The sequence below is a fragment of the Ambystoma mexicanum genome, chromosome 9 (assembly GCF_040938575.1).
Source record: "Ambystoma mexicanum isolate Mex_15411 chromosome 9, UKY_AmexF1_1, whole genome shotgun sequence".
In the NCBI taxonomy this organism is placed as follows: domain Eukaryota; kingdom Metazoa; phylum Chordata; class Amphibia; order Caudata; family Ambystomatidae; genus Ambystoma; species Ambystoma mexicanum.
In genome coordinates, this window is record NC_090931.1 from 1,432,153,830 (window position 1) to 1,432,170,352 (window position 16,523).

Below are 16,523 nucleotides of genomic sequence, written 5' to 3' on the forward strand. Positions count from 1 at the left end.
ATTTCCTCCCATTAGCGGCATGCCGGTAATGCCGGTATGATGGGCCGCATGCCCACGCCCATGCCGCTATTAGAGGCACCGTTATTAACGGTGCCTCTAATAGCGGGGTCTTAGGTCAGAATAGCCCGGAGCGGTATGCGATGCCGGTAATCCTTTACCGGCATCGTTTTTCCATTACCTCCAACCTCGTAATGACCCCCTATATCTCCACATACCTTCCCTTGTGGTGATGTCGATGCTCACTAAGGCCATAGAGAGCTTTCAAATGTTAGGTTTTGACCTAACTGACTATACTTCGAGCGAGACAGCACCAAAGAAGTCAACCAAAAACGAACACAGGGGCTCCCAAATAAGAACTTCCCTCGTGGATGCTAAATTAAATTCTAGCCATCCGGCGGAAAAAAGGGTAACAAGTCACAGGTCCAGAAAAAAGGAGGAAAGGACAGAGATCAACACAGGCAAAAATCCACAGTAAGTCGATACATACTCATTAGAAGAGGAGAAAACCCCTATACTTGCTGATCATAAGGTCCAGTTCTACCAACAAAATGGAGAACTCAAGACTTTCCAAGATGACTTCAACACAGAGCGTAAACCGCACGTCCCGCTTCCAAAGCTAACAGTGTCTTTCAAAAATAGACAAATTGTCCACTGATCCTGGGGAACAAAATAAATGTAATAAAAATATCGCATTAAATAGAGCTCGAGAAAAATGGGTCTGGATACCCAAAGCTCTGGCTACTTCAACTCGAAGATAGCAATTCAACGAACTAAAGCTCAGACAAGGAATCCAGCAGGAGGTGAAAAACATTACCAAAGAGAGTAGCTAACTAATGCTGGGCTTGTGGAACACCAGAGGGTTCACACATCTCCTTTCTCCAAGCGATGTAAACTTGGTAGAATTTGATATCCTGTGTCTTCAGGAGACCTGGCTTAAAGAAAAAACATATATGGACGGCTATGAGACTTTTATTTCACTGGCTGCAAAGGGTACTCTTTGTCGCCCATCTTCAGGTCTCTTGACTTTGATACAATCAGGCAGTGAAATTTGCCACATACAGACCCTGATGTCAAGCCTCTTTTTTCAATTAATTTACACCTGAAGTGGCAACACCAAGACCACTTAAAACCTGAGGATGAAGGAGACGATAATGTCTTAATCAACACTTATTGGAACCCCCTTGCCATGAGCAACAAAAACTTCTTGGAACTGGCCGAATCGACACTGGACGAAGTCTTTGCAAACTTACAACCAAAGTACGTAATACTGTGTGGAGACTTGAACATGACTTACCCGAAAATTGGGAAAACCGGTAACAACCGAAACCAAAAATCAGCAACACTTCAAAGGAGTATATTATGGCAATCGCTAATGATCCCTAGACACATATTAAAATCTTCATCTGATAGTAAAATCTAAAGAGGACCCGATTCCAACTTGGGAAAGGGATGGTAACTTAGCCATAATAGACCACATTTTCGGTTCAAGAGATCTTCTGGTACATATTACAGCCTTAACAACGGTTCGCACTACTCACAGTGGCCATAACCTACTGATGGTGAAATGGGACAAGAGATGTAAAATGAAAGAAAAGATGAGAGCTGCAATAGAACAATGTGGCGAAAGAACTCATTTGAGACTATCAGCAACAGCACTCAGAAATGTAACACTGACATACACCTCAGTCGCCTCAACGAAAGACGCTGGAGACATTTATAACATCAATTATGAGCCTTTTGGTTGTAGGTCAAAGGATCGACAACCAAAGGGTCGAATGGTCAAAGGATCGACACCAAAGGACTGAAAACCAAAGGATCGAATTTTATTTTATTTATTTTTTACATTTATTTTTTTGGGGGGGGTCCCCCCCCACATCCCCTGTTTTTGTGGTAAAAACCACTTTTTTCACTAAACGAAAACCCCCAAAAAATATATCTAATTAAAATAAAATATTCGATCCTTTGGTTTTCGATCCTTTGGTGTCGATCCTTTGACCATTCAACCCTTTGGATTCGATCCTTTGACCAGACACCGAGCCTTTTCAAACGTCTAACGAGTTAAAAGCAGGAAATTGAATAACTATCAACAAGACTCGAATCGACATCTATATGACAAGAAGGTTGTTATGGAAAGAAGAAAGTTAAGAGCATTGAAACGTCAGGAAACAAAATCGAACAGCATGCAGGCTGTAAAAAAGCAGAAACGGCTCAGAAAACATACAAAAACTGGTTGAGATCATATCGCCTATCACTATATCAATCAGATGCGGAAGGTATGTTGAGAGTGATATGTGGGAGAAAACAGAGAGAATTCTGGTCACTCATCAAGACAACAACGATGGGGACAATGAACCCGCTGCAAAACAGTGTAAGGGAAACCGCTTGGATACCCCTGGCACCTGGTTTGGAATCTCTAGATAACAGGAGCGATAACAACCATTGCCATTTACGAACATAAAGTGGGATATCCCTTGTGATGAGGAATCGACACTGGAGAAAATCTAAAAACTTAATACATCAAGGGCCCCTGGCCCAGATGGCCTGACAAATGCATATCTAAAGGACAATCCTACAGAATGGGCGCTTTCATCTCAGCGCACATCAAAAAAACCACTGAAACAAGAACTATACCATCGTCATGGAGAACAGCCATAGTGGGGCCAATATTTAAAAACGTGCCAAGAGATAACCCAGTAAACTATCGGCCGATAGCGTTACTGGATGTCATCGGCAAGATCTTTGGCCCCTTGCTGCTGGAACGCTTTCAACAGAAAACCGGGCAGACCCCTTCCTTTTGTAAAAAACACAGGAACTTCAGTGAATATTCTATTCTTAAGTGCACTAAAGGATAGAACAAAGGAAAAAAACTCAAAAGTCTATGTGGCGTTCGTTGACCTGGTCCAGGCGTTTGACCAGGTCAACCATGAAATCCTTTGGAAGAAGCTCTCAGCAAGAAGTTGCCCAAGAGAAGACCTAGAGCCAATTCAATCCTTACATAAAGATACGTCCATGAAAGTAAGGCTGAACCAATTTGGAAAATTGTCCAGCACAATCCTCACAGCAAGAGGAGTTAAACAGGGGTACCCCCTAGCACCCACGCTCTTCTGTTCATATCTTTGGGACTTTGGTGAATCAGAAGCTGACGTAAGAGCCTTTCTGTCATCTATGGGAGGAGTAAAAACGTCTCGTCTGCTGTGTGCAGACGATCTGATCTTATTAGTTCAGCGATCTGATCTTATTAGTTCAGACCGCCATAGTTCTGCAGCGTCAGCTGGCTGGACAACCTAACCAACTACATCAAAAACAATAACCTAGAGATAAACAAAAAAAAGACCAAAATCATGATCTTGGAGAGAAATCTAAGTAACAACGACAAATCACAGTGGTACATGAAAGGTGTAAAAATCGAGCGTGTGAAAGAATTTAAATATCTGGGGGTTATGCTGAGTAACAGCTTAAAAGAAACAAATATGCAAGAAACCTTGGTTGACAAAACAAAGAAATTGGCAACTCAAACACGAGCCATAGACAAAACATTCTGCCGCTTCACCATGGCACTGCTGATTCAGTTTTATAAGGCAAAGGTGGTACCCTCCTGATGTACGGGGTGGACGCGAGGCCCAAGATCCCAGATTCAACTTGGCCCAAATTGGAGGGTCACTTTTGGCATCAGGGTTTGAACTTGTCAAAATCAACTCCTCTACCACCAATACATCAAGAACTGTGCATTTTGCCACTCCAATCTACGGTAGATAGAAGCAGCCGCATGCTCTACAGGAAAGTAATCATGCCAGAGCGAATAGAAATCTTTGAAATAATTTATACCGAAATAAAAGGAGGAAAAAACAAACTACTTTTGGAATGGGTCCTGAAAAACCAATCCAAGTTGAAATTAATAAACTCCACAGAAGAAGAACTAAAGACAAATCCAACTAGAGTGAAAAAGAAATTGGAAGAGTGGGACTGGATCAAGATATTGGACAAGAGTACAAAACATAAACTGATGGCTCACCTTCCTCCCTCACCAAAACGACTTAATGAGATTAGAACATATTGGGGAAAATCTCCAAACAAAAATCTGAGAGCTATTTTCATGAGGGTAAGACTAAACCTCCTACCGACTACTGAAATTAGGACCATAAGAGGCTCTTCAAAATCCAACAGATGCCGCTTCTGCACGAATGAAAATCAAGTGGAGCCTTTGAGACATTTACTTTTATCATGCAAGGGATTGAAAGTTGAAAGAGATGTCCACATGGGTCACTTGTTCCAACACGTCAGATATTTGAAGAGGAAGTCTGGTGGAAACATCTAATCGAGGGTGATCGAACCACTGAGGTGATATTGATAGCAGTGACCCAATTCTTTCGATTTACAAAAACTACAGACAAATGAAACGAAATGAAAAAAGATTACGAACCAACTACTTGAGGAACGAGATATGGTGTCAACATCAAGGGACACATAACCACAACTTTAACTTTGACAAAACCATTCAGAATCTGCTTTGCGTATTTTCGCTCTTGTTTTGTTTTTGGTTTCGCTTTTGCTTTCGTGCAACAGGTTTTGTTATCTTTGGATGACACATAAAATTGTAAACCTTGAATGACGTTACCGATGATTCTGTTTTAAGATAACCGAGAGATCTTGTAAAAATTGTTTTAAACAGTTAAATCAAGTTAATAAAAAAAAATTCAAAAATGCAACTATAACTTTAAGAATTGTCAGACTCGTATATTATCTGAACATATATAATATTGGAGCAATTAAAAACACTAAACCAGAATTCTAATTTCATTGTGATTTCACGGAAAAAAATACATCTTTTTGGAGTACGCGCTATTTGCTGCTAGCACCCACTTTCACTTAAATTCAATATGAGACATGCCTCTCAGGATGGGGCTCATTATGAGTTTGGGTGTATCTGGGTGGTAAATCTGCCCAGATTCCGCCAAACTGTTTTACTGTTACCGCCACTGGGTCCGGCGGTATTACTGCCGGATTACCAGTGGCGGTGGTGGTGTAAGCCCCATTTCTTTTTAGTCCTTTGGACTCTATTGGGGATTTCTGGCAGAATTACCTCGGCAGTAATTCCTCCGCAGTAATTCCAACGAAATTTGCCAGAAAGCGGGTGGATTTACCTCCAGCTTAAACCTGGGCGTGAATACACAAACTTTAGGCCAAACCCATAGTTGGGTGGCGCAGTAATGCTGCGGCATATGGTAATATTAACAAAAAGGAGGGCAAAATAAAACCCACTGGGACACTGTACTTGCAGAGTACGTTAACACAGAGGAGGCAGCAGGTGGCTGTAAGTTGTGGGTACGTTGCCCAAGTACTCCACAGAAATAGCAAAGTTTAACAAGTGTTCCAGTCTCACTGCGCCAATGAAAAGATGTTGCAGAAACTGCTTAGATTGCAGAATTGTTTAATGAGAACATATGCAGCCTATCATTCAACACAAACCAAGTTAAATAGAACCAAATAAAGCATTATATAGGTGCAATTAAAGCAAGTGACATGGTAAAAGCAGCCATGTCCGGGGGAGACAAGGGGAGGTAACAATCCACAAAAACAAATTGATCACCCATGGGTTAACACAGGCATAAGTTGAATATCATTGTGCAACAAAACACAAATATATACATCAAAATTCAAGCATGGCGTTGACCAAAATAAAAAGTCAGGAAAAGTAAAAAGGCAAAAAAATATTTTGTATGTAAAGTTTTAAATACAGTAAATATGGTGTACGCCAATTGGAGAAGGAGCCATGGTTGAAAGGGATCAATCCAAAAGTGCAAATGAAGAGAAAGAAAGAAAAGAAGCAACCAACAATGTATCCATTAAGGACAACAACATTCGCCAATACAAAAATGTTCATAGGTCGCATATAAAATGAGATTAGGTACCTTGTATTTGGAATAGATCTGGTAAGGTTGATCGTGTTATTGGCTGATGTGATTGGATGGTTCCAAAATATGAATAAGATGGGAATTGCAATAAGTTATATTATCAATTTTTCCGCCGTAGCGATGTAAACAATATTAGATTTGCAGTTTAGTAATTCAGATATACAAAGTAGCCATACAGTAACGCATACCTTTGATTCTTCGCAAGTGCGGAATACGTATTACTGTTGTCCGAACCATCAAAGGTAAAAATGTGTGGTTGACCGTAACAATGCGAACGATTCCAGAATGTAAATAATCCCGGTTAGGCAAAGGGAAAAGAAAAACAAACATTGCGAATGTCATTAATGATGGACGTCTCGTAGGTTCGTGCCATCAAAGAGTTAACACTTAAAAGAACATCTGTTTGCTGCACAGGGGCTTAGGGACCGTACGCAAATCCTTACCCGGTGGTCTGCTACATGTGAAACTGATCCCCACACGGGCGCCGAGCCGATCAACCTGGTTATATTCCCAGATGACACTAGCTCGTGAACAGCGTTCCTGTGGTCTGCCTTTTAGAGCCGCCATCTTAGGTGAGTGTTAATAGTGATAGAAACTTATAAACGGCAAGTCTAAGCTGTTATAGATTAAAATAAATATTTGAATGCTGAATGAATTAGAGATTGGGCAAAAGAGCTGATGAAATTCTACTGATTTAACAAATTTGTTAACCATGTCTGAATACAATTGCGGCGGTCACAAATAAATAAAAGCCATTGCCATCACCGTTTCTGAAAACAATGAGTAGATTCATCCTGATATAGTTGGTAGATGGAAAACGAACTAAACATCTCATGTTAAATGGACCACAATGGTCCCATGGTCTATAATAGCCTGGAAGGCAACCTGGCTCCGGTGGGCAAGAATCTTCAACGGACTAAAAATAACAAACCGAGGCGTACCTATTGGTAATGAACAGAGGTAGCTCTTTTTTTGTATTGGCGAATGTTGTTGTCCTTAATGGATACATTGTTGGTTGCTTCTTTTCTTTCTTTCTCTTCATTTGCACTTTTGGATTGATCCCTTTCAACCATGGCTCCTTCTCCAATTGGCGTACACCATATTCACTGTATTTAAAACTTTACATACAAAATATGTTTTTGCCTTTTTACTTTTCCTGACTTTTCTTTTGGTCAATGTCATGCTTGAATTTTGATGTATATATTTGTGTTTTGTTGTACAATGATATTCAACTTATGCCTGTGTTAACACATGGGTGATCAATTTGTTTTTGTGGATTGTTACCTACCCTTGTCTCCCCCGGACATGGCTGCTTTTACCATGTCACTTGCTTTAATTGCACCTATATAATGCTTTATTTGGTTCTATTTAACTTGGTTTGTGTTGGATGATAGGCTGCATATGTTCTCATTAAACAATTCTGCAAGCTAAGCAGTTTCTGAAACTTCTTTGTATATGGTAACACGGCCACATTTTACGCACCGTCCCCGGCGTAATGGTAAATAATAACTCAAGAGTTGGTATATGTAGGCGCCTCAACCGTTTGGCGATGCCGCCTCAGAGCATGAATCCTACCTGTGCAGAGATGCATGTATGTGTGCATGGTTCACTACCTGTTAATCGTGGCATGCAGTATGTATGCAGCCGAGTTAAACAACAGATTTTTACTTTTTGATTCATTTTATTGCATAGCCGTCAAAGCACATAATATTCTTTATTCTCTTTGAAGTCAGGCTGCATAATGTAAATGCTGTGCCACCAGTGAAAGGAAGGACATCTAAAGGACATGTATAATGCCACTGCATCCTGGTGGGATGGTCTTTGTCCCTGTCTACTTCTGTCCTCCCCTTTTGCACGCATCTGCACCCTCTGATGCGTAGGAAGTCGGTGTAATTGGTACACCTGACTATGCTCTAATTCGCTCTTGCGACTGGCATATAAGAGGGCCCAGCCAGTCCTCCAGCACCTGCTACACTTGACTCACCCCCACTATATTCTGAAATCCACCTGCATTAAGGTTTTGTTATTCGGTGTGCCAGGCTGTGGTGCATTTTGACTTGGTCTTCACTTGGTTTTGTCACCCATGGGCAGCAGCGCCTTATGCACCAGGTCTAGCGGGAACGCGGTCTTCCTACGCCGTGCATGGCTTGTCTTGGATCGCTGCTTGTGCCAGGGGGTTCAGTTTCTTCTCTTTTCTTTCGTGCACTTAGGAGCTGAGAGGGAAAATCCTTCTCAAGGGGAAGAAGTTCGGAGGTCTGTCCGACTGCCTGAACGGGAACAAGGATGGCTCGTGCCTTGAGGAGGCGGTCTCAGGTGACGAGGAAGCCAATGACATGGAGGAAGAGACTGCTGAGGGCAAAGACAAGGACAAAGGCCAGGCACCATCGCCTACCCCGGACCGTCCACCATCACCGGGAAGCCCTCAGGTGAGATTACCAACCTCAGCAACGCTTCCCCTCCCAGCCTATCATACTCCACCACGAGGCCCATCCCGGTCACCATGAGGCTGTGCAGAAGCATCCTTTTCTTGCTCTTCACCCGCTCCCTTCTCATCTCGGCTAGTCTTCTCAGTCCAAATACCTACCTCCAACTACCCCCCTTGACTAGCTTTTTTCCCAGATTGCCCCTACACCCAGTAAGCAGAACCAGGATCCACAGTTCACAGCAAGCTCCCCCATCACATACAGCACATGGCGCGTCCAGCCATTCTGCGCCACTTTGAATCACCCCTTCCCCTACTGCCTTGATTGCCATCAAGATCACATTACCAACCACCCAGCTGCCTTGCAACCTACGCCTTCTTCAATCGCCCACTGCTTCGCGAATCTGTTGGATTCCTACTGAACAGATTCCTCCATAATCCCCCCCTGGTTATCGCACTCTTCTTTCAAATTCCTCGCTACTTGCTTCCAATCCCCTAAACCTCTCACTATTTTATTTTTATTATTGTTATTTGGTTACTTTTTTTTTAACCTTTAACAAAAAAATTATTGGATGAAAAACAATCATAAATCATTGTCAATTCAAATACAATACGTAAAATACAGAATACAGTTCATTGTCACATTTCATGTTTCAACAAAGAAATAAAAATAAGTAAAACAATGCAAATTTTAAAAAAAGAGACAAAAAACCCTCAGCAGATAAAACTATAAACATTACAAGGGCCACATATTTAAATGTAATTAGCAGAGGACTCTAGAAATTCCCAGATTAAGTATGGTTAAGTGGTTTTTGGTATTACTTCTCTTAGGAAGTGCAATCTAGCAAGACTCCAAGCGCTTGGCCTGTTTATAATATGTTGCCAAATAATTCCACTCTCACTATTGTCTTCCAGAATTACCAGCGTGATGGTCTCCGGGGGTGTTGCTAGGTCTGGAAAAGATCTGGGGCAACACACATGTCGGGACTGTCGGGACTCGGGGCTAGCTACCCTTTTGGTTGTAGCCTCTGAGCTTCTAGCCAAGGCCACAACCAAAAGACCCGGGGCTATAGCGCCCCACCCCCGAGCCTGCCCTTGCAATGACTCTGATGCTCTCGAACATTCCCTCCACTAAGTGCCTTCTACTCCTGGGAGACTTTTTGAGATGCCCGCAAATTCCCAAAGCCAGGAACCCAAGGCCAAGCACATGCAGGGGCTACCCTCTCCCAAGGCCAGCCCTCTCAATTTCCTCTTCCTCAGGACGTCCATAACATTCCCCAATATGACAAGTAAACCACCACCATCCAACCCCTCCCTCCTCCACAAGACTATCAGAGTGCCCAATGATATCATAGTCCTCTGTCCCACATCTCCAAATTCCCATCCAGCCTCAGGATCCTCTGGCCATACTGACAGAACATCCTCCAATACCCCCTCACCGGGCCACCAGCTTCAGAGGTGACAAGAAAAAGTGGGGCAATCTGGCAGGATGTTGCTAGATGACCATCTGGCAAAACATGTGAAGCTCCAAAGTCTGACATAAAATGGAAAAGGCGGAAGGAAAAGTGGACACATTTAAAAAAGAAAAGTTAACAATAAGAATATCACCATTTTATATAGTGCCTCCCTTTGCACCCCTCTTGCTTCTAAGCACTGCAGTGATAGGTGTTGTTAACCAACTTAATTCTACTCAATGTATGGAAGTCAGAGATATGAAGCGGTTGTTGGTACTTGCAAAGTGCAGGATGGCTTCTGTGTGGGGGTTGCACTTAACTAGTGAGCCACTAACCTAGAAAGGAAGAGACAAGGTTTAGTAGGGAGGGAATGGGACTTTGGGGGACCCCCTCCTATTTAGAAAAGCCATAAAGACTATCATCGTCTTCTTTCCTTTATTTAGGCTTTGAGCCATGAAAGTAACATCATAAACAATAACAACACGAAGACATTCACTTCATTGCAGTATTGCAATGACTTAATATAAAATGGACATGCAGAATCCGAGAACATCTATGCAATATAGTCAATGAATAAAAAAGTTCAAAATCTGATCAGTATGCCATCAATCAATAAACACATATCCAGAAAAGAAGGGGCCTGGACATTCCTGCACGTATTGCCGTGGGGGCAAGGCGAGCTTAAATCAAGAAAAGGGGTGCACAGCTCCTAAATACATCCTGACCACTGTCTACCAATTACCGACCCAGCCCAGGGTGCAGGGAAAGGTCCAGAGAAATCAGTTCAACTGCACAGTCACATCCTGCAGTAGGTCTATCCGGCTTGTTGTAATACACGATTTCTTCTTGGCCAAGCACAATGCAGAAAACAATGATGGGATCTTCAGACCGTCTGCACAATGTCACAGCATCTTCTAGTCTGCGAAAATTAAACAGGTTAAGAAAAGTTTAAATAAATAGCTCCCTCTCGGGATCCTCTGCCCCACACATAAAAACCTAAAGGGCCCGATTCATGGCATATTTGCCCGGTTCAAAGTGAATTTGCACTGCTGAAAAGTGACTTTGCAAGGCCAACCCAACCCCTGTCACTACAAAAAGACACTTTGCACGGTTCCATGAATCAGGGTGGAGCAGTGCAAAGTGTATTTTTGAGGTGCGAAGTGACTTTGCACGGCCGACCCAAACCCTAATTCATGGAACCATGCAAACTGTCTTTTTGCCGTGCAAAATAACTTTGCACGGCAAAAAGACACTTTGCACATTTTCATGAATGAGAGTGTTTGTTGGCAGTGCAAAGCCAATTTGCACCAGTGAAAAGTCACTTTGCACCGTGCAAAACATTCCATGTGTTTGATTTAAAAAAATACAAAAGTGCACGTGCATTTGGGGGGGATGCCAGGTCCAAAAGCTTTTCATATCCAAAAATGAGTTTGCATTCAAGGTATTGTTTCCCCAGGGTTAGCTGCAAGCAGGACGCCTCCATCCTGAAACGGCACAGTTTCAAAACTGCCTGTTTAACAATGGTTAAAGACTATCAAAAACAAAATGGTCAACAATCTATAATGCTGATTTGCTACTCTCCAGAGATGTGTTGTGGTCCCAATGTATGTGGGGTAAAACTCAGTGGTTCATACTTGCATTAACTCTCCTTATCTCTGTTAGCCAAGAAAAGCTTACTGGTCTTGAAACTAACGTTTCTGAGTAATCTATGAGAGATGCTATGTTGTAAGAGTTGATTTCTTTTTGTTGATTTTAAGTTGAATGTTCCATAGGTTAATTTAAATTATGCAAAAGATGAATGAATTGTTTTATGAGTTGTAAATGTTACTATTGATATATTTTTTGTTTTTGTTCTACACATATTTGCAAAGGGGCGTTGTGTCAAATACAAATAAATAAAGAAAAAATAGTCACCAATAAGACTAAAACAATAGAAAACATAGGAAGGTGGACTATTAGTGGCCTTATTTTCGGTTGTCTGACTTTTGGGCAGGGACGTCAACTGCGGCCTCTGAGGTCTCCCTTGCGACCTCTGTGGTCTCCCTTGCGACCTCTGAAAAATGTGTAAAAAAAAAAAAAAAAGTTTTTTTTTTTTTTTTGTAAAGCAAGCTCCTGGGCTGTGGCCAGCACCGTGTGGCTCTTTACTTCTGGAGTGGCTGGCTTTCTTGTTCAGGCCCCTTAAAAAAAAGAAGTAAAATAAGATCAGGAGGGCCACAAGTCTAACACTTTCAGCACTGACCCTAAATAAGAAAGAATAGGAATACCAAATAATGTGTCTTTCTGGAATTCTATACAATAATTGCTAGACTTATTAAAGATTTATTTCAGGCACACTTCAGGAGGGGAGTCACTGATTTAGTCTGTTCTTAAATGCCTCAACTCAGCCTTTTATCCTTCTGAGGTCGATAAATGAGTACCAACACAGCTTGTGTGATAGTGGGTGTATATTTTTTCTATATAAAGCGCTTAAGCGTAAGTGCTATATAATAACACATCATTATTATTTGGCCATCGATGTTTGATTGCATTCACAGTAATTTGGTAGTATGGGCCTATACACACTGATCTTAACGATACATATGGCGTTCCATTCTTGTATGAAATGTATATCACATTATAGTGATATCGTAACCATATTTTTCGTAGTGTACAATGCTATGCGATGCCACTTCCCATTTTGTCAACGGGTGAAAGGTTGTGTTCCATCGCTTCCTGTGATATCACTTTGGGGTGGGGTCAAATGACATCACTTCCTCTGATGTCATCAGGGGGTCAAGGGTCATGTGATGTCACTTCCGCTACCCCTTGCATTTTGGTGAAATGACGTCCCTGCTTTTGGGTGTTGCCATTTGGACATGTTGCACTCAAAGGGTGTGTGTGCCAGCAAGCCAGAAACTGAAGCAATCATCATGGCTACCTTTGCGCTCCCTGGTGGACGTCCAATTGGCTGATTCAGTCCTTGATTAACATGTTCTGAAGTCACCATTTCCAGTGATGGTGGTAGACATTTATAAGGCACTGCACTATTCCCTTTAGGCTGCAACAGTGCCTGTGCAGTTAAAATCTACCATGGTGGACCATTAATAAAGAAAGCTGAAGTGGGCCCTGAGAGTTTGTCTAAGTTTGGGCCTATATCAAGAGTTGCGCCTATTTGCTAAACTCGCAGATATTTTGACCAGGAATGAGCGCAGAATGGATGTCAGACACTGGGCACACTACAAAAACAATTAGGCCCTTAGAATACACAATCCTTTTAGAATGCAATATAACATCTTTAATATATTGTAGATCATGATTAGAGATATAGTAGAACATATTTGACAAATTTGCATTGAAGAAGGATCTTCATGCAAAAGTCTTATGATATGATGTTGCATTTATAACATGCCTGTACACAAGTGTTTCTAGATGCAACAAGACAAGGAGGGGGAAACCTAAGGAGGACAAAACAACGACCTTACTAGGCCATGTGTCATTCAGATCACGCAAATGCGGGTAAGAGGGAGGGGAGAAGTGCCAGGGGGGTGTGGAGGGAGGGATGCAGGTAACTGACTAAGTGCTGCCAGAGGGTGGCTCATAAGTGCAGAGATAAGGGACTGAGTTGCAGATACAGACCCTTAAGTGCTGGGGAGCCCGGAGGCAGTGCAAAGGCAACTGGCCATGCAGGAGCCTGGGCCCGAGTTCAGTGGGTGGCCAGGTGAACAGTGCAAGGAGCAGTCAGGGGAGAGAAAGAGAGAAAGCGGAAGCAAAAAGGAAGGTCTTCAGTTGCTTCCGGAACCAGAGGTGGTTCTGCTCAAGTTTGAGAGAGGCAGGGAGGCTGTTCCAGAGTGAGGCCCCAGCCAAGGAAAGATATCTGCCCGACTCTATGGTTGGAGAAGCGTCTGACCCTCAGAGAGTTGGAGGTGGTTGAGCAGAGAGCTCGAGAAGGAAGATGTTTAGGAAGAGAATGTTGGAGGTAATGTGGTCCCAGGCCTCAGAAAGCCTTGTGGACGATGCAGAGGGTCTTGAACTTGATCCTTGCAGCCACAGGGAGCCAGTAAAGAGATGTCAGAGCTGGAGAGATACAATCCCTGGGCTGGAGGCCAAGGACAAGTCTTGCAGTCCTGTTCCGGATGAGTTGTAAAGGTACAGGCAGGCAGATTTAGAAAGAGGCTGTTGTAATTGTCCAGCCAAGAGAGGACCAGGGCTCTGGAGATACTGAGCTTCTGGGGGAAAGTGAGAAAAGGAATACCTTTCAGGAGGTGCAGCTGATAGTGTGACTTCTGAGAGATGTCGGAGATGTGAGGAGAGAAGATGAGGGTGGAGTCGTAGAGTGCTTTCACAAAGACATTTCCAGACCATTATAAATCAGACACATGAAATCACTAGACATATTCCTGATTCATTGCATGAATGTACAACAGTGGTGATCTTGTAACTCACCCTAGTGGCCAACAAACACACTGCACAAGAAGCCAGACAAATGTGACCCCATGTATGATATATGATATATACAAAAGACAAAAGTGCAAATAGTGCCAAAATCACGTCATCTCAGCGGCATGGTCTACCCCAGTGGTGTAGATCAGACACTTGCTCAGTTACATATGTGTCGTCTGAATGTACCTGTTCATGGGTACATGAAACGTCAACCAGGGACTGGCGACACCACATCTCTGGTGCTGCTGAACCTCAGAGGCTTATCACACCATTGGCTCCCTTTGGGCTGAATCCCTGGGCATGGTCCACAAGTGGCAAAGTTCCTATCTGTAAAATTGCCGCAGTCTGTGGTGCTTCCTGCATATGGATCTCCTGAGGGCCAGCTGGCCTGAGGAGTTCCTCAGTGCTCAGCCTTTCTACCACTGTTTTTTAGTTTGGATGTGACACCGCTGGGTAACGTCCTCAAATGTTATGGTTTGAATGGTATAGCCACATATATACAGCATTGCTATGCAGATCATACTCTGGTTGAATAGGGTTGAAAATCAGGCTAGTTATAATGTCCTGCATTATGGGTGCATTGCTCACCTAAAGTTGAATGGTGAAAAGTCACAGATTCTAGTAGCTAAAAAAAACAACAACCTTGTCCAACGATGCGGGGCCCATGTTCGGAAGCTTGTCATGTGCCAGTTCCATTGGTGAAACACCGAGGCATAACCAATAGCGCTGCCTTGACCCTGACGGATCAGATTCCCAATGTTGCCATGGTTGGATTGTTTCACCTTGGACCTCTACGTGGGTTTTGAAATTCCTTTCCCTAAAACACCAAATAATGATCATGTATGACCTCGCCCAGAAGAGCCTGGAGGTATTAGTATAATTGTTTGGTTTTATTTGACAGAATGTTACATTTGACAGAATTTGGTCAGTAATATTCGATCGAATTAAACCGAACAATTAGGCTAATGCATACCAAACATGTGGAGCAGTGGTTGCGAGGGTGTACCCTGCTCCCTATGTTCAGTATGTATTTGCCTTGGGTGTTTGCAGGGGTGTCCCCTGCTTCCTTAATATAAGCTGGTCGAGTGGCACAGCGAGTAGAGCGCTTGCCTTGACATCCGTGCAGAGCCAGGTTCGAATCCCGGCAGGGCCAAACTCAGCCTTTCATCCTTCAGAGGTCGATAAATGAGCACCACACACTGTGCGCTATATAAATGCCAAATTAATTATTATTATTATAGTGGAGGCGATGGACCCTGCGGTGTCGGATCCGACCTGCGTTAGAGGGACGGATCTGACGCTGCAGGGCTGAAGTGCACCAAGCGGCGAGTAAATAGGTAAGTAGGGAAGTGTGTGTTTGATCATATGAGAAGTGATCGCATGCGGGCTGTTTTTTTTCAGCTAGTTTGCCACGATCACTTTTCATACAATCAAACACCCCCACACCTTATTGGAATGTCATATACCTGCTCCTGCCTAAAACAGCCGTACATAGACTCCAAAGAATGCCCAACCTTGCTCCTGGATTATTGTGTATAATGTCAGTATCCTCTGCCTTACTTAAGCTACATATAACTCGATGCCTTTTTCACAAGTACCTTCATGATCAATGCCTCTATTTCTCTGCTAAGGAGTTCCTCTGTTTCTAACCATCACGTGGTGTACGCCTCTCAACGTAATAGCTTATGGTTATACCCCATATTTTGTGATCTCAGCCTGGCAGCAGAATGAATTCTCACCAAGCTGCTAAACCTCTCAACGCCACTCTACCCCAAGCAGACATTACATTGTGTACCGTGTTGCTTCCATTTTACAAACTGTTAAAACATGTCTGTTCACCCAATAAGCTCTTTGGGCCTCATTACGAGTTCAGTGCTGTGGGAATACTCAGCGGTAATGCAGTGGTAATTCTGTTACCGTCACATTACCGGCCGCCGAATTACAGATTTGGCAATGAGGTGGAGGAAAAACCTCCACCAAAATGCTAGAGGTAATTCGACTGCCTTACTGCCAAAATGCAGCCATTTTGGCGGCATTACCACCGGTGGTAATACTGTCAAAATCCACGTGGAGTCCTAAGGACTACATCAATGGGGACTAACACTGCCAAACCACAATTTGTAATCCGGCTCTAATACCGCCAGACCAAGTGGTGGTAACGGTAATTCCCTTTGGTTGTATCTCTGCAGATTTACAGCCAAGTTACCACCAAACTTGGAATGAGGAATGGCTTTTATGTCCTTATCACAGAGTTGCGGTACGGTGACTTCATCATGCTCTACAAATTCAAATATATTAAAAATTCAAAAAGGATTT

The 16,523-nt window shown here is 42.9% G+C and overlaps 1 protein-coding gene across 1 annotated transcript in view; it reads left to right on the forward strand.

The window, feature by feature from the left end:
• The window catches only part of PLCD4 (phospholipase C delta 4), a 679,750-nt gene that overhangs the window by 446,473 nt on the left and 216,754 nt on the right, over positions 1–16,523 (forward strand). Inside the window, exon 10 of the mRNA XM_069616847.1 lies at positions 8,123–8,338. Within this exon, the coding sequence (XP_069472948.1) occupies positions 8,123–8,338 (216 nt within the window). The remainder of the gene's footprint in view (positions 1–8,122; positions 8,339–16,523) is intronic.